This window comes from Podarcis cretensis (genome assembly GCF_951804945.1).
Source record: "Podarcis cretensis genome assembly, chromosome: 10".
Taxonomy (NCBI): Eukaryota; Metazoa; Chordata; class Lepidosauria; order Squamata; family Lacertidae; genus Podarcis; species Podarcis cretensis.
In genome coordinates this window covers 1772978-1796599 of record NC_137179.1, presented here as the reverse complement: position 1 = coordinate 1796599, position 23622 = coordinate 1772978, and the positions used below count along the sequence as shown (strand labels likewise).

The 23622-nt window shown below is 47.0% G+C and overlaps 1 protein-coding gene across 1 annotated transcript; it reads left to right on the top strand.

Moving 5' to 3' along the window:
* Positions 1-3355: 3355 nt before the first annotated feature.
* MIOX (myo-inositol oxygenase) lies at positions 3356-22506 on the top strand. Its single transcript, XM_079993058.1, has 10 exons — positions 3356-3422; positions 6800-6880; positions 9499-9579; positions 10532-10694; positions 12875-12942; positions 14935-15044; positions 15238-15305; positions 15639-15688; positions 20284-20396; positions 21926-22506. The coding sequence occupies exons 1-10, from the start codon at positions 3405-3407 to the stop codon at positions 22032-22034; spliced, it is 861 nt and encodes a 286-aa protein (XP_079849184.1). The 5' UTR covers positions 3356-3404; the 3' UTR covers positions 22035-22506.
* The last annotated feature ends 1116 nt before the right edge of the window (positions 22507-23622 follow it).

Below are 23622 nucleotides of genomic sequence, written 5' to 3'. Positions count from 1 at the left end.
TTCAGGGAGGCAGGAGAGGATGTATTGTTTATTAACATCCTTCCTAACTTGCGCTAGCAAGTTCTATAACTTAGCAGAGTTTTACATTCTTTCCAATGCACAGCAGATAACTGGTTGCAGGCTTGTGTAAGCCTCTCAATATTAGATGCCTGGTAAGTCCCCTCTTAAAAGAATAAACACTCCACAATCTTGTGTAAGGTATAAAAAAGAACTTTACTCACATCATCACTTCACAGTTGGATCCCTGAAGGCAGACTTAGTTACAAAGTATATACGTGTGGATCTATCCCATATGGGGATGATCCCAGTGTCCTCTTTGGCTGGAAGCCAACAGAGCATTTCTCACTAAAAAGCTGCTACAAAGACGGAGGAAGTCAAAGAGAATGGTGTGCTGCATGACTTGCCCTTTTGTTACCTCTAGTCACATGCAAAGGAAGTATGTCCCAGTCAGAAGGAAACAGGAAGTTTTCGACTGGCTGGACCAAACATCCCTTTGCATGTCCTCTCTAGGAAAACAAGGAATGTTGTACTTGACTGCTACTTATGTATCACATCCCACAATCGCAACAGTTCTTCCTAGACTAGTTGCTTCAAATCCTTTTGACTGCCCTTTCCTGAGCGTTTCCCATCTCTACAATATCTTGTTTGAGGAACTGTACATGGTTTTCCAAACACACTCACACCATAGATGGCTATACCAACATTATATCAGCCGTTATCTTTTCAATTCTTTTGCCAATGATCCCTCGCTCTCCCCACCTGCGGCTCCCATCAGCTGGTATATGGAGGGCACTTTCAAACTGTTGGCATTTTCAGATAAGGGAAATATACTGTGTTGGACAACATTTGCTTGACATAGCACCTTCTAACCTCTTTGCAACCAAATCATGCTGGCAACTGAATAAGCAGGTGGTCTGCAAGCAGCCAAAGGCATATGGGCTGCACGTTACGATCTTGGGGTGGCTAGCGTTGGGCACCAGTTTGCTCCAGACCTTCCCACTGTGGGATGTGATACATAAGCAGCAGTCAAGTAGAGCATTCCTTGTTTTCCTAGAGTGGACATACGGGGGAATGTTTGGTCCAGCAAGTCAAAAACTTCCAGTTTCCTTGGACAAAAAACAAGGACACCAGCCAGGAATACCAGAGCAAAACAGCAGCCAGAAGGCTTGGCCTTGATTGAAGACTATTGTGACGGGACTCCCACTTGCCACAAGGTGGAACAAGATGGAAGCCCCCAACAAAAGAGAACCCAAACTTTTATTAGCTGCTAATCCCCATGTTACACCCCCCCCCCAAACTACATCACTCATACATCATGGGTACATCATGAAAGGGGAGGTCTGGCGGCAGTAATCTGTGCTTCCTGGACCCTGCCCCATGGTTCTCCTTGCCCTCCACCAAACACCCAAGTGAAACAAAAGAGATATTTACATTTCCCCGTTTCCCAGCCAAGTTAATCACACCCTTTTGTCTTCATCTGGGTTTGTTATTTCTGGAATGGCTACCTGTCTGGCACTCAGGTATCAGGAGGCCAGGGATTATCACTCAGCCAGAGGGGCTGCTGAGTAGCTGAGCTCACCTATCTACCGGTATATGAATTTCTGGAGTTTTCCCAGTGAGTCAGTACACAGATACATTTATCAGTGAATTCTTACATTTGGTATTGTGCAGCAGAGGCCCTTTGAATTGATAGGAAGAAACTGTGATGAAGTGTTTTGTGGGGACAAATCACAAAAGTGATTGTGCTGATTTTGGTAGTGGGCTGCATGTGCATGATATCTGCTGGAGGGGCAACCCCCCCCCAACCTATACATAAATTCCTGCAACAAGGAGAGAGCTATCAATGGCTACTAGCCATGTTGGCCATGCTCTGCCTCCCCGCTTGGACTAGATGGGCCATTGGTCTGATCCAGCAGCACTCTGCTTATGTTCTCATTGTTGTAAACAAAATCTGCCCTTTTTCCCTTAGAGTCCTTACATATGTTCCCTATCGGTAGGAGAAAATAACAGAGGGCAAGCAGAGAATATTGAGAAGCAAAGCAGCTAGCAAGCCTGATCTCACCCGCAGGAAAGGAGGAGGAACCCAGAACAATGGCACGCAAGGCCTTATATAAGGTAAAGGTAAAGGTACCCCTGCCCGTACGGGCCAGTCTTGACAGACTCTGGGGTTGTGCGCCCATCTCACTTAAGAGGCCAGGGGCCAGCGCTGTCCGGAGACACTTCCGGGTCACGTGGCCAGCGTGACATCACTGCTCTGGCCAGAGCCAGAGCCAGAGCTGCACACGGAAACGCCGTTTACCTTCCCGCTGGTAAGCGGTCCCTATTTATCTACTTGCACCCGGAGGTGCTTTCGAACTGCTAGGTTGGCAGGCGCTGGGACCGAGCAGCGGGAGCGCACCCCGCCGCAGGGATTCGAACCGCCGACCTTTCGATCGGCAAGCCCTAGGCGCTGAGGCTTTAACCCACAGCGCCACCTGCGTCCCTAAGGCCTTATATAGACAATTTAAATTCCCTGCCCTGGAGCTCAAGACCACCCCTCCCTACATCATACCTACATCACAGAAAAGGTGGTCTAAAACAGAAATCTGAGTGACTTATTTATCTCGTCTGACAGGTTACCTATTTAACGGTCACTTGATTGGATTGCCTGGGGAGCCTGGCCAGTCTTTTGTAATGATAAATACTTAGTAATGATAAATACTTACCGGTAGTTCCTGAGTCAGGTCACAGGCTCACCCTATGGAAACACAGACATACCCTTAAGACAGGATTTGTGAAGGAAAAGACAATGGGGAGGCTTTTCTGTTTTCCTTTGACCTTGCAGAGAAAACATTTTGTCAGTTTGGGAATCAAAAATGATTCCAGGTCGGTCTTCCTGTGCTATCTATGTACGTGCTTGGTTGGTACACGTATGAACATTGAACATCTATCTCAGACCTCAAAATTCCTATCACATTATCCACCTTGACCCAGACAATGAATGAACAGGGTGCAGGGTCCCTCTTTCCTGCCAGGGTGCTTGGCCATGCTCCATGGACCTGAGACACAAACACCAAGGCAACTGACCAATATCAACCTCTGCTCTGATCTGGGGAAGCCCAGGGCTTGTTTGTTCACAAAGTCGGAGGGAGGAGTTGCGTCTGTCCCCCTCATAGGATGCTACAGAGTCCTCTCCTCCTCCTCCTCCTCCTCGCAGGATGCTGCAAACTTCAAAACATTAATCGTTTGCTCGGATGCCCTGCTCAGAAAGGAGTTCGGCCCCTGGCAGGTTAACAGGTGACTTATTGGCCCCGGTTCCGGCTCCTGTTAGCTCAGCCTCTCCTCCTTACATAAGACCAGAGGCTATAAACAGCAGGGCAGGTGCTGCTGACTCCCCAGAGATCTCCCTCCCCACAGCTGCAAGGATGAAGGTGGTGAACGTGGTGAGTGAGCAGCAAAGCTCCTCTGTTGGGAGAAGGCAGAAGGCTGAATGGGAAAGGGGTGCTGGAGGAGGGCTGGAGCTCAGCGGTAGAGCATTGGCATCGCATGCAGAAAGTCCCGGGTTCAAGCTTTTCAGGGATCTCCAGGTGCAGCTGGAAAAGGCTCCTTGGCGGAAACCCTGGAGCGCAGCTGCCAATCAGTGCAGACAGTGTGGAGTTGGATGCTGACTTGGTAGAAGCAGCTTCCATTCAGAGACAGGCACCCCAGGATAGAGAGCAAAGGCTGGGAATGCAGGGATGGTAAAACCCATATTACGCTGGCCTACTCCTTTCCTTTTAGGATTAGATCCAAAAATATCTCCCTAGCTCTTTGACAAATGCAATTATTCGTTTTTATTTATTTCCCAAACTTTATATACCACTTGGTTGTTTTTTTTTAAAAAAAACCCAAAACTCAAAGTTATTTACAAAAGAGATAAAACGAATGCAGATTAAAACTTGCATCGCCTTTCTAAGCCTCTGGGTACGTGGGTTTTTCACAGGTGTCGGAAAAAAGTACAGTGAAGGAGCCTGCCTGGGGTCATTAGGCAGGGAGCTCCAAAGTTCCACTAAAAGGCCAAATTCTTACAAATGTGGAAGGGATATTATGTGGCGCTTGGAGCGGGGCTAGTTCTGTGAATTGCAGCAGCCAATTGCATGTATATGGGTGAGGCGATCTCGTAGGTCAATTGGACGCAAGTTGTTAAGGGCTTTGTATACTAATAGCAGCATCTTGGACTTGTCTTGGTAGCAAATCTGACCTGGAGGGGTAAGAAAAAGAGAAAAATCCCACCCCCATCCCTGGATCATAATGTTAGGTGCCACCCTTAGCAGTGAGAGATTCCAGGGGGTTCCGGATGCTTATACTCAGGTTCTGCTTCCTTGGAGTGAAGGTCAGAGGAGACGGCGGTGTTTTAGGATTTATGTCTCTATTTACACATATAAAAAATAGCTCAGCAACTCTGGCTCCCTGAAAAAAAAAGCTGAATAACTGGTCCATCCTCCAATGACAATGGGTAGATCACGGCCAGTTTTTTTAATACTGTGAGTAGATTGCAGTCCCTTAGGAGTTGGACATGCCTGCACAATCCTGCAGTTCAGGAATCCTTCGAACCCACAACCCTGAGAGCAAGAGTCTCATGCTCTACTGACTGCGCTATCCTGGGCATGCCATGGAGGGGCTCACAGCATTAAAACCCCAACTAATCTTGCTTCTCCATTCATCACAGCCATGGGTACAGCACAGAGCAAGCAGGTCTCTGTGCCTTCCAGCCCGCTTCCAGCTCAGCTCACATCCCAAAACTCTGGCTACGTGGAGGTCAGGTGATGGGGTGGAGGAAAGACCCACCCATTAGCCTGGAGCGCCCCCTCACAGTTGCAGTTCTCGCAACCTGGCCCATTCTTTTGGGATGCTGAGGGTGACACTTAACTGCATGAGGCCAGCTAGGATCGTTGTCTTGCAAAGAAATGTGTCTGACCAGTTCAGCAACCTCCTCTCTCTCTCGGATTCTAACCCTCCCTGGGTGCAGGACCCCAGGGATTAGAAGGAACTCAGGGCATCATCCAGACTGACCCCTCTGCAAAAACCCCAACGGTAATCTTCATTCTTCTCTGGATCAGTGGCAGAGCATATGTCCGCGTTGCCCAGGGCGGGTGTGCACAGGATAGCTGCTCAGCTGCCCAGAGCGGCACACGTGCCCTGCAGCCAGGGCAGAGCGAGCCACCCATGCCCAATGTCACCCCCCTCAGTGAGGGCACCCAGGGCGGTCCGCCCTCATCGCCCCCCTTCCTACACCCCTGCTCTGGATAGAAGTATAAGAAGGCGGTGCTGAGCTGTACTGCTATTCAGGTCTCCTTTTGCCCCTTCCAAGTCCCAGCTCTCACATAAATTTCACAGCATGTTACCTAATAAAGAGAACTATATGAAAATGCATCTGTGCTGGTCCCGAGGGTTAACTGTGCAGCAAGGTCCGAGTCCAGTCCGAGGTGGAGGGTGCGGTATGGAGGCTGTCCGTCAAAGCTTAAGCTGGGTCCAAGGCAGGGAATCGGGTGAGGTCAGGATCTCTGGCAGAAGAGCAGGAGCAGGCTACCAACAATGTTGCGCCCACAAGCTGGGACTAGGGCTGGCCGGCTTTTATCTGCCCCGAGGCATAGGGTGGCCCCGATCCTCTGGTGACTCGCCTCTCCTGGCCTGGAGGCAAGCACTCTTCCTGCAGGAACTTAGTTCCCTCCGCCTCTCTGCCCTGAGCCTCTGCAGCTCAGGAGAGGCTGGAGGATTACCGGACCCAGAGGCAACCTCAGCTTCCCCTGACGAGGCTGAGAGTGGAGCACCTGCAGGCAATGGGTCCTCCATCACCTCAGGGGCCAGAGCAGACTCAGCTGGTGCCTGCACCTGAGGACCCAGCACAGGTGAGGACCCTTCAGGCTCATTCCCCAGCCCTGGCTCAGCTGGTTCTGGAGGCGGGGACTCCTGTGCAGGCTGGGATTCCTCAGGTTCAGCCTCTGAGTCCGAATCCCAGGCCATCACAGCATCACAGGTGGTACCTGGTGCCAGAAACGCTGGCAAAAACGAATAAAACATATTAATAAGTGCAGGAGATGTAATAAACAAAAAGGAACCTTCTACCATATGTGGTGGACATGCCCTGAAATTGGGAAATTTTGGAGCATGATCCACAAAGAAATAAAGAAAATACTAAGAATATCATATAGTAAAAAGGCCAGAGGCATTCCTTTTAGGAATTTTAAATGATGATATCCAAAAGACAAAACTAAAATTTTCTTATACGCGACGTCTGCAGCAAGAATCCTGGTGGCTAAGTATTGGAAAGGGAATCAGTTACCCACTAGGGGAGAATGGTTATGCTATGTAAGCTTTCAGAATATTTAGAATTAGCCAAATTGACAGATATAATAAGACAAAAACAAAATAGTGAAGTGAAAAAGGAATGGGAGTGCCTAAATGAATAGCTCCAAAGTCAAGCTTCGAGGGCAGAAATCTGGCTGAGTCTGGAATAACCTTGTGAAGTGAAAGGATAAGAAAGAGGGATTTATATCTAGATGCTAGGATAGAGATGATAAGGAAAACAGGAAGACCAATGAGAGATAAAGGAGGTGCTGTGGGATTGGTGGAAGTCAATGTTTGTTTTTCTTTTTAGGGTTTATATTATTAACTTGTAAGATATGGATTTTTTTTAATGCTGGTTTTTGTGTTTTGTGTATTGTTATTTTTTGATATATTTTTTTTTGGGTTGTTGTTGTTGTATGGGAAATACTAATAAAATTTATTATTTAAAAATAAAAATAAAAAGTTCCAGCTCTCACAGAGCCTTTTTCTTCAGGGCTGTGACCCTTCAGAGGCGTACAGGCCAGAGAGCGATGCGGAGAATGGGAAGTCCAAGGGGGACTACAGGAATTTCAAGGTGAGTGCAGATCTGCCACAGAAAGGGATCTATTTTCCAAGCAACCTCACGAAGACCTGGGAGAGGGACGGGTGGTGGCGCCCACAAAATGTAATTGCCAGAGCAGTTAAGAAGAAACAGGCTCCATCTCGAGATCGAGAAAGCACAATAACTGTTTAACAGAGACATTAACAAGAGAGCCCACGTGGCATAGTGGTTAGAGTATTGGACTAGGATCTGGGAGAGCAGGGTTCATATCCCCATTCACCCAGAAAGCTCACCGGGTGAGCCTGGGATCCAGTGGCTGCCTCTTGGTCTAACCCACCTCGCAAGGTTGTCGTGGAGATGAAATGAGCAGGGGTGAGAACACCACCATGAGGTTGATGGACTAGATGGAACGGACAGTAAGGACTGACATAACCCGAGACCAGGAAGAAGAGACGTTGGATGAAGATTGGAAGAAAGTTTTTAAAATTTATTTTGGGAATTAGTGTAAAATTAACGAGTATTTGGAAAAATGTTGGAATGAAACTATTTGGCTTTAGTAGAAATGGTATAAGGAGTTATGTATAAATAAGTATTAAGTTTTAAGCTTTAAGGTATTTTATGGTAAGATAAGGTTAAAATAAATTAAGGTAAACTGAATGACAAAATATAGTGAAAGATGGAAAGGATTTGTTGAGTTAATTAATAGGTTAGATTGTTAAGATAAATTACCCAATAAAAATTGAGAAAGATGAAAGAATTTGCTGAAACAAATAACTAAACTAGAATACAAAAAGGGAGGTGTGAGGAGGTCGATGAAACAAGTAAATGGAAGATAAAGATATGGAATATTGGATGTTTTTTTTTTTATTGTTATTGTTGTATTGGTTTTCATGTTGTTGTTTTTTATGTATTGTAATATATGTTTTGTTAAATTTTTTGTTGTTTTCTTTTCTTCTTTTCTCTGTAATTTTTAAACTTCTAATAAATATCTTTTTTTAAAAAAAGAGAGAACACCACCATGAGCTCCTGGGAGAAAAATTTGAGATATAAATCTAGTAAATTAACACCACCCAGGCAGCTAAAACAAAGAAACAAAATAATAATAATAATAATAATAATAATAATAATAATAATAATAATATATTATTTATACCCCGTCCATCTGCCTTGGTTTCCCCAGCCACTCTGGGCGGCTCCCAACAGAATATTCAAAAAAACACAATAAAACATCAGTCATTAAAAACTCCCCTAAACAGGGCTGCCTTCAGATGTCTTCTAAAAGTCAGATAGTTGTTTATTTCCTTGGCATTTGATGGGAGGGCATTCCACAGGGCGGACCACCACCAAGAAGGCCCTCTGCCTGGTTCCCTGTAACTTCGCTTCTCGCAGGGAGGGAACTGCCTGAAGACCCTCGGAGCTGGACCTCAGTGTCTGGGTAGAACGATGGGGGTGGAGATGCTCCTTCAGGTATACTGGGCCGAGGCCGTTTAGGGTTTTAAAGGTCAGCACCAACACTTTGAGTTGTGCTCGGAAATGTACTGGGAACCAACATAGGTCTTTCACGACCAGTGTTATGTGGTCTCAGCGGCTGCTCTCAGTCCCCAGTCTAGCTGCCACATTCTGGATTAGTTGTAGTTTCCGAGTCACCTTCAAAGGTAGCCCCACATAGAGCGCATTGCAGTAGTCCAAGTGGGAGATAACTAGAGCATGCACCACTCTGGCCAGACAGTGGGCAGGTAGGGTCCCAGCCTGCACTCCAGATGGAGCTGGCAGACAGCCGCCCTGACACAGAATTAACCTGCGCCTCCATGGACAGCTGTGAGTCCAGAATGACTCCCAGGCTGCACACCTGGTCCTTCAGGGGCACAGTTACCCCATTCAGGACCAGGGAGTCCTCCACACCTGCCCACCTCCTGTCCCCCCAAAACAGTACTTCTGTATTGTCAGGATTCAACCTCAATCTGTTAGCCGCCATTCATCCTCCAACTGCCTCCATACGCTCACACAGGACCTTCACCGATCGTTCAGGTATACAGGGCTATTTAGGGCTTGAAAGGTCAACACCAACACTTTGAATTGTGCTCGGAAACGTACTGGGAGCCAATGTAGGTCTTTCAAGGCCGGAGTTATGTGGTCTCGGCGGCTGCTCCCAGTCACCAGTCTAGCTGCTGCATACTAGATTGGTTGCAGTTTTTGGGTCACCTTCAAAAAGAAAGAGACATTTATTATACAGTGGTACCTCGCAAGACGAAATTAATTCGTTCTGCGAGTTTTTTCGTCTTGCGATTTTTTTCGTCTTGCAAAGCACGGATTTTGGAAAAGCTTCAAAAATCACCAAAGTCTTCAAAAACCTCAAAAAAGGCTACCACACCGCATGATATGAGTTGCTCCTCCAAGTCAAGTCGCAACTGCACCCCCTGAATGCACGGTTTCAAGAAAAAGGAAACAAACTTGCAAGACAAAGGAAACAAACTTGCAAGACGTTTTCGTCTTGCGAAGCAACTCAAAAAGCGAAAAACTCTTTCGTCTTGCGAGTTTTTTGTTTTACGAGGCATTCGTCTTGCGAGGTACCACTGTACATTAAAAATAGAAAAGAACCACTTCCTGCTGATGGATCAGCCCAAGGTCTCTCTCAATCCTGTCTTTTTCAGGATGGGCCCCTGATGGACCGAGTGTACAACACTTACCTGCAGATGCACACCAACCAGACGGTGGATTTTGTACAGAAGAAGGTGGGTTTGCTGGGGTGGGTGGGTGGGGTCTCCAGTGGTAAGGAGGGCTCATCACGCCCCACTTTTACAAGCAATGGGGGGTCCTTCTCTGCAGCTCAGGTATCAATTCTCAAAACAGTTCCGAAAGATGCACATTAAAGCGAAGTGAATCTCTCTGCATACGACACGCGACTCTCTGACCCCTGAAACTTTGCGAATATTTCCCAAAATCTACACCAAATGTTTTTGGGCCCCTTCTCCCTTGTCTTCATCAACTCATCCCCAGTGCCCCGTACCCTGTACAGTGGTACCTTGGTTCTCAAACGTAATCCATTCTGGAAGTCCGTTCCAACACCAAAGCGTTCCAAAACCAAGGCGCGCTTTCCCATAGGAAGTAATGCAAAACGGATTAATCCGTTCCAGACTTCTAAAAACAATCCCTAAAACAGCAATTTAACATAAATTTTACTATCTAACGAGACCATGGATCTATAAAACAAAAGCAATGATCAATGTATTGCAGTCGCACAATCAATCAATAGCTGAACTGGATTTCACACAGTCACAAAAACAAATTAACCGAAAAAGCCTCAAAAAGAAAAACACAAAATAAATAGCAAAAACAAAAACGCCAGACTTAATCCGTTCTGGAAGTCCATTCGACTTTCAAAATGTTCGAAAACCAAGCCACAGCTTCTGATTGTTGCAGGTGCCCCAGAAACAATAGCCGCATTGGACATTACTTCCAGGTTTTTGGTGTTTGGGAACCAAGGCGTTTGAGAACCAAGGTACCACTGTAGATAAGAAAAGCATTATTCAGGATGGTGCTTTGCATGGCCCACTAAGAAAAGCAACAACACAAAACAGGAGCAATTGAATGCACAACTATTTGGAACCACCGATCTACACCTTCTGGCTGAGCTCCCCCAACCCACGGTTCAGTAATAGTGTCCTCACAGCCCCCTCTCCCTAGAACGAGGAGTATGGAGGCTGCCGACTCCGTCGGATGACCATCATGGAGGCCTTGGACCTGCTGGACAACGTGGTTGATGAATCGGACCCCGACGTCGACTTCCCTAATTCCTATCACGCCTATCAGACAGCGGAGGGCATCCGAAAGGCACACCCCGACAAAGGTGAGTGGCTGACGACTCCACCTGGGGGATAGATTTATTTTCGTCTTTTTTTTAAAAAAAAAAAAAAAGAATATTTATTCGTATTTCAAAAATAGTACAAAAACAAAAAAAGAACAAAAAAGAACAAAAGTACAAAAATACAAAACTAAAAACAATTAAAAACAGATAAAATTTCAATTGCTTATTTTCTTTTAACTTATTTCCCAGACCTCCTCACACCTCCCCTTTTTGTATTCCAATTCAAATTATTAATTCAGCAAATCCTTATTATATCTTTTTATAACCTATTATAACTTATTATAACTTATTTCTCAACCTTTACATTACAGCTGGGAACCACTTAATTTCTGTCCAACATCATTCTAACATTCATTAATTTTACAATGTTTCTGAAGATAGTCTTGAATTTCTTCCAATCTTTATTTTCGTCTTCTTTTTTAGTAGCGTGAGATATAGACATACCGTATTTTTCGCTCTATAAGACGCACCAGACCATAAGACGCACCTAGATTTTGGAGGAGGAAAACAAGAAAAAAAAAAAAATTCTGAATCCCAGAAGCCAGAACAGCAAGAGGGATTGCTGCGCAGCAATCCCTCTTGCTGTTCTGGCTTCTGGGATAGCTGTGTAGCCTGCATTCGCTCCATAAGACGCACACACATTTCCCCTCACTTTTTAGGAGGGAAAAAGAGCATCTTACAGAGCAAAAAATACGGTATATATATATATATTACTGGTTTTACATATAGTCACATTACATAACATTGTACCCTCTTATTTTATCTCTTTGGCTCGACTGAGCCTGACGGCTTCCCTCCATCCCGTCTGATGGTTTACAAAATTAAACTTTACATCTTTACATTTCACTTCGTTGTATCATTACCTAAAACATTACATTACTCAACCTGAATAGGCAGCAATTTCACCTTACAGATCTTCAGATAACCCTGCCAGTGATGTTAATTGCTTACAGTTGTCTTTCAAATATAATATAAATTTGTTCCAGTCCTTTTGGAATGCTTGGTCTCGCTGGTTCCGGATTCTTCCCATTGGTTTCGCCAGTTCTGCAAAGTCCATCAGCTTCATCTGCCTCTATCTATCTATCTATCTATCTATCTATCTATCTATCTATCTAAATTTGATTGCAAAGTAAATACATCAGTAACAAGCCATACATAAAAAATAATATAAAGAAAAAGAAAAAAGAAAAGAAAATAAAGAAAAGGAAAAAATGTAAAGAAAAGTAGACAGTAAAAGAATAAAGAAAAGTATAATATTTCAAAACAATAAACAATATTTTACAAAATAATAATAGTAATAGACTTCCATCACTCTCACAACACTTCCTTTCACATTTCATATTTTATCTGTATTTCAGTATTATTTTCGTCTTAATATATAGAAGTGTATATATGTATGTTTTCCCTTTTCCATTCACGAGGTCATTCTAGACACAGCCAAATTTTTACATTAGAACCTTGTCTTTCTAAATAATCATTCAAGCACTTCTGTTCCTTTTTTTAAAAAAAATCAGCTCATTATATATCATTTCCAAAATCCTTTTACTACCTTACAATTCCACCACATATGATAAAAGGAGCCTTCTGTTCCCTTACATTTCCAGCATACATTTGAGCCTGTTTTATACATTTTTGCTGATTTGCTAGGAGCTAAATACCATTGGCACATCCTTTTCATACAATTTTCTTTCAATGTATAATAATAATAGTTATAATTTATTATTTATACCCCGCCCATCTGGTTGGGCCTCCCCAGCTGCTCTGGGCGGCTTCCGTAGAAACCAAAAATACAGTAAAATATCACACGTTAAAAACTTCCCTGAACAGGGCTGCCTTAAGATGTCTTCTGAATGTCAGGTACTTGTTTATCGCTTTGACATCTGATGGGAGGGCGTTCCACAGGGCGGGCGCCACTACCAAGAAGGCCCTCTGCCTGGTTCCCTGTAGCTTTGCTTCTCGCAATGAGGGAACCGCCAGAAGGCCCTTGGTGCTGGACCTCAGTGTCCGGGCAGAACGATGGGGGTGGAGACGCTCCTTCAGGTATACTGGGCCGAGGCCGTTTAGGGCTTTAAAGGTCAGCACCAACACTTTGAATTGTGTTCGGAAACGTACTGGGAGCCAATGTAGATCTTTCATGGGCCGCCTCTCTTATCTTGCCGCAGATTGGTTTCACCTGGTCGGGCTACTTCATGACATTGGAAAGATCTTGGCACTCGTTGGTGAGCCACAGGTAAGCAGAAAGGTTACATACTTGCCCAGCCTCCCTCGTGATCCCCGTTAAGCAAGTTGCCCCCCCCCCTGAGGCTCCCTTGCCTAATGCTCAGCCACTGGGTCACTGGGCAGGAGAGACCATGCCCCCCCCCCGATCTCCCCCTATCAGGGAATTTAGCAGGGGTGCCTGGGAACCCCAAACGGGGCAAAAATTCACCTGCCCCCTCCTTCCTCACCTGCATTTGACGTCTGTAATGTTGTATTTTAGTCAACGAACTTATTATACGCTACATAGAAGTGCCAGTCTGAAGTGGGATATGCAATCATGCTACTTTTACACACCACTCAACTCTGAGCAGAGAGAGACTCTGGGGAGTCCAGGGTTTGGTTTCCTTGGAATGAAAGTCAGTGGAGACACTGGTTTATTAGGGATATGGGGGACGTGGGTGGCGCTGTGGTCTAAACCATGGAGCCTCTTGGGCCACATCATCCAGACTGAACCCCCATCCCAAACGAATGCCCATAATGATTAAAATATGTTATTGCAGCTGCTAGATTACCATATTTTTCACTCCATAAGATGCACCTAGTTTTTAGAGGGGGAAAGCAAGAAAAAAATATTCTGCGCAGAGCATGTAAGAGGCTCTCGCTTTTCTTGCTTCAAACCCTTCCGTCCCTCCTCCCACTTCGCTGAGAAGCCAGCAGAGCAAGAGCGATAGCTGTGCAGTGCCTCTTCTTCTGCTGGCTTCCCAGCAAAGCAGGATGAGGGACAAAAGGGAGCTCTTACAAGGGAGCGCTGAGCAGAGCCTGGCAGCGGCTCTTGCTGGCTTTTCCGGGAGGTGTGGGAAGGGACTGACGGGCTGCCCTCTGGGAGGGGATTTCACCCCTCCCATATCCAAGAATCTCCTGACGAATCTGCTGATTCTCCAGAGAGGAGGAGCAGTGTTCTGCTTTCTACTTATTCAGCTCCAGCACCGAGTCAGTCAGTCAGTGTGTCGGGGAGAGAGAGAGAGAGACTGAGTGTTAGAGATCGTGTGTAGAGATAAGGTTGCTGCTAAGAGCAGCTGCAGACACTCAGTGCAGCATTCATTTATGCTTAGACCTATTTAGCTCTGTATATAGTTTTGTATTATAGTTGTAGTTATAGAATAAAAGAAGATATTCTACAGAGCTGCTCTCCGAGTCGTGTATACACTGCTAGACTCTGCTATACTCTGCTGTGCGACGACTGTATTGTGGAAGTGAATCCGGTGCGCACAACTTTAAGCTGTGAGTCCACAGCACTTTGACCTGGTGGTCTCTGGAAGTGCTACCCAGCTCGCCTAGCCCAGTCGGGGTTGAAGTGCATGAGTCCAGTTGGTGACACTGGCTCAAGGGCGATGCTGACACTGTGCCTTCTCACACCTCCCGGAAAAGCCCCCAAAAGACACACACACACGCTCCAAGTGGCTCTTTAAAGGGAGCGCTGAGCAGAGCCTCCAACCTGCATTCACTCCATAAGACGCACACACATTTCCCCTTACTTTTTAGGAGGGAAAAAGTATGTCTTATGGAGTGAAAAATACGGGTATCTCCAATGAAGTCATCTGTTCACGGAAGAACCTCCACTTACATAACACAACTTCCCCTGCCCTTGAAGATCAATTCTGGGGGTCCCTCTCCAGGCCTTTGAGGCAGATTTGGGGATGGTGCAGGGGGGCGTTCAGGGAGAGGAGTGGGAAGCTGCATTGCACCATCAGAAGTCCTTGCGCAAACGGGATAAGTTTGGGGGATCTACAAGCCCCTGTTGACAAGATTGTGGTTCCCCGGGGAGCCTAGCTCAGCTCGTCTCCTTGAGAAAGGTGACACACCCAGTCCTTGCCGGGTTTATTATTGAAAATGAACACAAGGCTGGGATGGAGGCTCAGCAAAACAGGCCAAGGAACAAACCAGTTTGCAGGCACTCTGGACGGCCAAGAGGAATGGGGGGGGGCTCACTGACCTGCTCTTCCTTCCCCTCCATTTCTTGCAGTGGGCCGTGGTGGGTGACACTTTTCCAGTGGGCTGCAAGGTCCAGGACTCTGTCGTCTTTCGGGACTCCACTTTCCACAGCAACCCCGACATGACGAACCCCTTGTACAAGTAAGCATTTGCTCGCATCCCTGTTTTGTTCCGTGAGCAGGAGAGAGAGAGCCCTTCATTTGGAGGGACAAAAACCTAAGAAGCCTATCTAGTCCTCATCTCTTGTGATAATCCCTGGACCATTCATAAGAAGGAGCCTGAGGTACGTTGGGGAGCAAGCCTTGAGATTTGTCTTTCTCTCTCTCCTCCTCAGCACTAAGTATGGGATCTACCAGCCTCATTGTGGTTTGGAGAATGTCCTGATGTCCTGGGGCCACGACGGTAAGAGCTCCAGCTTTGCATCTGAGGCAGGAAGCTATGGAAAGCTAAATTAGTTTGCACTAAGCTTGTGGAGAGGTTTTATGACATCTGCTGCTTATGAAGCAGTGGAGAGCTTCTATAGCACTGGATCAAGCAAATGATCTCCCTTGCTATCAAATGTATTTCTCCATTAGCTTTCCTTTCCGCAAAAGTCTGTTCTGTGCCGTGGAGCCTGAATCTGCTGGCATGGAATGTGGCTGGATCCCACCCAAAAACAACAAGCAGTTTAGAAGTACACCAAGGGGGGACCCAGCCCCCTTTTGTCTTCTGTTTCTCTTCTTCTCTCCACTCCAGAGTACATGTACAAAGTGATGAAGCACAACAAATTTGCTCTCCCTCAGGAGGTAAGCCGGAGATCTCACCGTCTATGCCCCAAATGCATTCCTACTTGTTTGTTTCTACTTGTTTCTGGTAAAATAATAACAACAGCCAGTGCTCTTTGGGGGGGGGTATGCAGGGGTACGCATACCCCTAAACATTTTGTGAATCCTTGTACAGTACTTTTGTCCATTGACTGTATTTATTTTTCCTGATTTGAACTATAAAATGGTGATTTTCCTGAGTCAAAATGAGAGTACCCCTAAACATTTTTTAAAAAAGAAAAAAAAAGCACTGATAACAACACTCTCTCTGTTTTGCCTTTTGGAACTTGGTAAGGATGCAAGGACCATGAGCACCTAATGTGAGGCTAAGGAAACTCTATTGGAAGGAAACAGGGAGAGTCGAGTTTGCTAACACCTGTCTGAGGTCTGTGCAAAGTGTTTCCTTATACAGGCGTTGGTTTTGCTCTCTGCATTTTTCTTTAAGCTGTCCATCAACAGCGTCTCTGAAAAAAATTACACATCACTTGGGAAGACAGGCGAACTAACACCAGTGTCCTGGAAGAAGCAAAGATCACCAGTGTTGAAGCAATGATTCTTCAACATCAACTTTGTTGGACTGGTCATATTGTGCGGATACCTGATTATCGTCTTCCAAAGCAACTACTCTACTCCGAACTTAAAAATGGAAAGCGTCATGCTGGTGGTCAACAAAAGAGGTTCAAAGACTCTCTCAAGGCAAATCTTTTAAAAATGTAGTATGAAGACCAATGATTGGGAAACACTGGCCTGCAAGCGCTCCAATTGGAGAACAGCCTTGACCAAAGGTGTCATGGGCTTTGAAGATGCTCGAACTCAGGACGCAAGGGAGAAACGTGCTAAGAGGAAGGAACGCTTGGCAAACCCTCACCATGATCAGCTCCCACCCGGAAACCAATGTCCCCACTGTGGAAGGACGTGTGGATCCAGAATTGGCCTCCACAGTCACTTACGGACTCACTCTTAAGACCATGTTTGTGGAAGACAATCTTACTTGGCTATGAGGGATTGCCAAAGAAGAAAGAAGAAAAGTGTTTCCTGGTGCAGCTGGTTCCATTGATTAGAGCAGCCTTTCTCAACCTGTGGGTCCCCAGATGTTGAACTACAACTCCCATCACCCCTAGCTAGCAACACCAGAGCTCAGGGATGATGGGAGTTGTACTCCAACAACATCTGGGGACCCACAGGTTGAGAAGACTGGATTAGAGCATAAGAGCAATGCTAGCATCCTGGGCATTCAATGATGCTGAAAAATTCAAGATGTACTTCATGCAATGTGTAGTTAAACTATGGAGGGCTATTGGTGGCTCCGAGCCAGAATGGCTCTGTTCTGCCTCCGCAGCTGAGGCAGCAATGCTGCTGAAAACCACAGAATGCAGGTTCTTGAATGCAGGTTTCCCAGCAGAAGAGGCACCTAGCTGGCCACTCTGAGAAGAGGATGCTCAGGGCCATGGGCCTGATTCTGCAGGGTTCATCTTACATTTTTTTAAAAAAATGTGGTTTTTTTACCAACAACCAAAACACAAACAGTGCAACCCCCCCAGGCGGCTGATACATTGGGTTTACATAATCAATAATAACATATTGAAATCAACCCTATGTACAATTCTATATACCTTAACACTCCTCCCCCCACAAGGTTTATTTAACTTTTAACATTTTAATTGCCCCAAATTGTTCAAACCTACCCAAATAATTCAGTATCTTCTCAAACCAATCCTCCTCCTTCTCACTGACCTTAAACCCTTTCATTTTATGTATCTTCACAGTTAGAGATTCTAAGATTATAATATTTTTCAATTTTTCCCTCCATTGGTTCACCCCTAGCTCTTCTGCATTTTTCCAGTTACTCACTATAACCTGTCTAGCTGCAATTACCATCAATTTTACCCATTTACATTCCTCACGGGTGGCGCTGTGGGTTAAACAGAGCCTAGGACTTGCTGATCAGAAGGTCAGCGGTTTGAATCCCCGCGACTGGGTGAGCTCCTGTTGCTCGGTCCCTGCTCCTGCCAACCTAGCAGTTCGAAAGCACGTCAAGTGCAAGTAGATAAATAGGTACCGCTCCGACGGAAAGGTAAACGGTGTTTTCGTGCGCTGCTCTGGTTCACCAGAAGCAGCTTAGTCCTGCTGGCCACATGACCCGTAACCCCAGAGTCGGTCACGACTGGACCTAATGGTCAGGGGTCCCTTTACCTTTACTTTACCTTTGTTTCTAACTCAGTGCTACTCAGGCTAATAAGAACTATTAATTCAGATATTTCCACCTTCCTACCCACAGTTCCCAATATTTCTATACCAATCTGTTTCCAGAATTCATTAACTAACGGACAACCCCACCACATATGACTGTACGTTCCCATCACTCCACATTTCCTCCAACAATTCTTACTTCCAGATTTTGTAATATGATATAACCTTACAGGTGTGTAATACCATTTTTGTACAAACTTCAACCTTTGTTCCTGGATTATCCTAGAGGTCGCAACAAAGGGTGGTTGCCGAAAGATTCTATCCCAATTTTCATCTAAAATCTGTTCCTGAATATCTAGCTTCCAATATTCTTTCAAACTTTCCTTTGGTGATTTCTCTTACATTGTTAGAGTAGTTGCACCGCACCGCAGGGCAGGAAAGGCTCAGCTCCTGCAGAAATGCACAGAACATGTGGCAGCCCTGAGCCAGCAGCAACAGCTGCGAGGGACATGGGCTCAGGCAGCAGTAGTTGCCCTGAGGGTTGGTGGAGAACGGAAACACCCCTACTTTCTTCCTCAAAACAATGCCACCAATTTCTCCTGGTTACCCCAGAACTTTGCAAGGCACACAGACATGAGATGTCATGGGAGCTTGGACGGCCTGGAGAGATCTCGCGAGAGCATCCCAGAACCTGCATGCTGAGTGGGACTTGCCCAGGAAGGAAGGCAGAGACCTTATTAAAAGTTTTCTGCCCCTTGCTTGGGGGGCAAGACCTGCCTGGTGCGGCGGCTGCAGATGGGTGGTCTTGACAGGGGCAGTTCAAGGATACTCATCTTTGCATGTATGAGCTGTCGCCAGATCATAACCCTCACGTAATATATGATCCTGCTGTACTACCAATGCAGGTAAAGGTAAAGGGACCCCTGACCATTAGGTCCAGTCATGACCGACTCTGGGGTTGCGGCGCTCATCTTGCTTTATTGGCCGAGGGAGCCGGCGTACAGCTTCCGGGTCATGTGGCCGGCATGACTAAGGTGCTTCTGGCAAACCAAAGCAGCGCACGGAAATGCTGTTTACCTTCCCGCCGGAGCGGTACCTATTTATCTACTTGCACTTTGACGTGGTTTCGAACTGCTAGGTTGGCAGGAGCAGGGACCGAGCAACGGGAGCTCACCCCGTCGCGGGGATTCGAACCATCGACCTTCTGATGGGCAAGTCCTAGGCTCTGTGGTTTAACCCACAGCGCCACCCGTGTCCCTCACAGAGCCATTAGCTATTCAATACAATGCAGAGCCGGTAGCTATTCCAAGTTAATCCATTTTGGGTAGAAATTAAAGGGGGAAAGTGAGGCTGCCAAGATGGGTCAAAGGGCAGATTTGTTTTTATTTTCCAATCTGCCTTTCGGCAAGAAAAATCTTAAGACCGAATTCCTTATCAGCAATTAATTAGCATGTTGTTTGCTGGAAGGAGAGGCGGTGCAGAAGGAGCAAAGTCCATGTGAGATAAGCAGGTTTATTTCCATCTACAGCTCTCCCACAAACGACTGATAAGTTTCCTTTTGCTTTTTTGCCGAGGAAACATTTTCAGAGTTCTTAAATTCTGATGGCATCTGTGTTGGCAGTGCAATGAAGGAGTCTCCCTTGCTTTGACTTAGGGTCATGAAATTAAAAGACGCCTGCTTCTTGGGAGAAAAACAATGACCAACCTAGACAGCATCTTAAAAAGCAGAGACATCACCTTGCCAACAAAGGTCCGTATAGTTAAAGCTATGGTTTTCCCAGCAGTGATGTATGGAAGTGAGAGCTGGACCATCAAGAAGGCTGATCGCCAAAGAATGGATGCTTTTGAATTATGGTGCTGGAGGAGACTCTTGAGAGTCCCATGGACTGCAAGAAGATCAAACTTCTCCATTCTGAAGGAAATCAGCCCTGAGTGCTCACTGGAAGGACAGATCCTGAAGCTGAGGCTCCAAGCCTTTGGCCACCTCATGAGAAGAGAAGACTCCCTGGAAAAGACCCTGATGTTGGGAAAGATGGAGGGCACAAGGAGAAGGGGACGACAGAGGACGAGATGGTGGGACAGCGTTCTTGAAGCTACAAACATGAGTCTGACCAAACTGCGGGAGGCAGTGGAAGACAGGAGTGCCTGGCGTGCTCTGGTCCATGGGGTCACGAAGAGTCGGACACGACTAAACGACTCAACAACAACCCCAGAGATTCCGCCTTGCTTTGGGTGTGTCCAAAAGTCACCCTGCTTGCCTTGGGGGGGGGGCAGTAGTGGGGTTTTCCCAAAGCTTCAGGGCTGCATGGCTTTCTCTTTGCACACCCCTCTGTGCTCTAAAGCAGTGGAGGCCGATGCAGTTTTGCTTTCCTCCCCCTTCTCTGCAGGCTTTCTACATGGTCCGCTTCCACTCCTTCTATCCCTGGCACACAGGGGGAGACTACATGCACCTGTGCAATGAGGACGACCTCCGGATGCTGCCCTGGGTGAAAGAATTCAAGTACGTGGCTGCAAGCCTATGGAGGGAGAGGCAGGGATGGAGGCGTTGGGGTCTCTTCTCAGGAAGCAGCGTGGTTCAGTGGTTAGAGTGCTAGACTGGGACCCGAGAGACAAGGGTCCCAGTCCCCAGTTGCCAATTCTCAGCCTGGCCTACCTTGCAGGAGTTGTGGGGATGAAGCAAAGACCAAGATGCCACCTCGAGCTCGGAGGAAAAGATGGGTATATAAAAACATCAGTAACAGAGGGCCCATCTAACTCAGTGCTGTCAGCACTGACTGGCAGCTGCTCCCCAGAGTAGGAAGTCTCCCACATGGAGATTAAATCTGTGACCTTTGAGGTTCAAAATAGGTGCTCTGGATCATCATCATCACCATAATTTATTATTTATACCCAGCCCATCTGGCTGGGTTTCTCCAACCACTCTGGGCAGCTTCCAACAAACTATTAAAAACACAATAATATGTCAGACATCAAAAACTCCCGTAAACAGGGCTGCCTTCAGATGCCTTCTAAAAGTCAGATAGTTGTTTATTTCCTTGACATCTGATGGGAGGGCGTTCCACAGGGAGGGAGCCACCACCGAGAAGGCCCTCTGTCTGGTTCCCTGCAACCTCACTTCTCGCAATGAGGGAACCGCCAGAAGACCCTCGGAGCTGGACCTCAGTGTCCGGGCAGAACGATGGAGGTGGAGACACTCCTTCAGGTATACTGGACCAAGGGCATTTAGGGCTTTAAAAGTCAGCACCAACACTTTGAATTGTGCTCAGAGCCAATGTAGGTCTTTCAAGACTGGAGCTATGTGGTCCCAGCTGCTGGTCTCAGTCACCAGTCTAGCTGCCACATTCTGGATTAATTGTAGTTTCAGGGTCACCTTCAAAAGTAGCCCTACGTAGAGTGCATGGCAGTTGTCCAAGCAGGAGATAACCAGAGCATGCACCACTCTGGCGAGACAGTCCACGGGTGGATAGGGTCTCAGATGGAGCTGGTAGACAGCTACCCTGGACACAGAATTGACCTGCGCCTCCATGGACACCTGTGAGTCCAAAATGACTCCCAGGCTGCACACCTGGTCCTTCAGGGGCACAATTATCCCATTGTCCTCCACACCCACCCACCCCCTGACCCCCAAAAAGAGTACTTCTGTCTTGGCAGGATTCAGCCTCAATCTGCACTGTTACTAATATAAACCCATCAGTAACAGAGGGCCCATCTAACTCAGTGCAGTGAGCACTGACTGGCAGCTGCTCCCCGGGTAGGGAGTCTCCTCCTTGGAGGTGCCAATGGAGATGAAATCTGGAACCCTTGGGGTTCAAAATCTGGATCACGACCTGCCCTCTCCCACCTTGGACCCCCAAGCCAGGCAAGTGTTCCTTAATCTTGGGTCCCCAGTTATTGTCAGACTACAAGTCCCATCATCCCTGACCCCTGGGTTCTGCTAGCTAGGGATGATGGGAGTTGTAGTCCGACAACAGCCGGCACTCTGAGGGTACCAGGGAGCAACCCCACCTTCCTTATTCCACCCCCTTGCAGCAAGTTCGACCTGTACACCAAGTGTGGGGAGTTGCCCAATCCGTCAGAGCTGAAGCCATACTACCAGAGCCTGACCGACAAGTACTGCCCAGGTGAGCTTTCCTGGTGATGCTCAAAATGGGCTCTGCTTCCTTGTCGCCGACCCGGCCGCTGCTGCAGGATGGATGTGTGCCAATCTCTCAATGACTTCGCAACTGCAAGGAACAGGGCGCGAGGAAATACGTGGAAGGGGGAAACACACTTCAGGCCGCTTCAGCATGTTTTCCGAAAAACGGCGAAATCCATTCAAAACGGCACAAGATCCCTCTGTCAAAAACCAATAAAACGCTATTCAAATTGTAATGAACAGAAATCTGCCCTCATTCTCTTATGGGGGACACAAGAGCCCTTATAGAGTCCTTTGTAGGTTCTCCATCAGTCGGAGAAAATAACAGAGGCCAAGCAGAGAATATTGAGAAGCAAAGCAGTTAGTAAGCCTGATCTTTATTGAACTGTTGCAACAGGGTGCTCCCCTCACACGCAGGAAAGGAGGACCCAGAACCCAGGTGTGCCAGCCCTTATATAGACATTTTAAATTGCCCGCCCTGGATCCAAGACCACCCCCAGGAACATCATACCTACATCACAGAAATGGCGGTCTACAGCAGAAATCTGAGTGCATTGTTTATCTCCTTTCTGGCAGGTTACCTGTTAATGGTCACTTGACTGGATACCCTGGGGAGCCTGGCCAGTCTTTCGTAATGACAAATACTTAGTTCCTGAGCCAGGTCACAGGCTCACCCTATTCAAACACAGACATACCCTTAACACAGGATTTGTGGAGGAGGAGATAATGGGGAGGCTTTTTCCTTTGACCTTGCGGAGAAATGTTTGAGGCACAATTTGGGAGGGACAAAATGGTTTCAGGACTTTCGGGGGGGGGGGGGTTTCAGACATGTGGCTTATATATTGATGTACGTGCTTGATTGGTGCATTTATGAACATTTATTATACATAAGACCTTAATTTTTTTTTATTTCAAAATCGGCAGGTTGTGCTCTCTGCTCTTCCTCCACGGCTGGAGGTAGGAAAGCTGAGTACCAGGTTGCTGGAACCTGAAAGTGGGGGGGGGGGGACCTATTGTTGGAAAGGGTCCCAATGGTCATCTAGTCGAACCCCGTGCTATGCAGGTATCTCAGCTAAAGCAGATGGCCATCTTGCTTTCTGGTCCCCCTCCCTCCAGTCTGGGCATCCAGTTGCCCCCTGTGAGAACAGAATGGGCGCTGGCCTGATCCTGCAGGCTCTTATGTTGACAGCATGCTTTGGCTGCACCAGCATGAGACCCGGCTTACTGTGGCGGGAGCCCAACTGGTAAAGGTAAAGGTAAAGGTACCCCTGCCCGTACGGGCCAGTCTTGACAGACTCTGGGGTTGTGCGCCCATCTCACTCAAGAGGCCAGGGGCCAGCGCTGTCCGGAGACACTTCCGGGTCACGTGGCTAGCGTGACATCGCTGCTCTGGCGAGCCAGAGCCGCACACGGAAACGCCGTTTACCTTCCCACTGGTAAGCGGTCCCTATTTATCTACTTGCACCCGGAGGTGCTTTCGAACTGCTAGGTTGGCAGGCGCTGGGACCAAGCAGCGGGAGCGCACCCCGCCGCAGGGATTCGAACCGCCGACCTTTCGATCGGCAAGCCCTAGGCGCTGAGGCTTTAACCC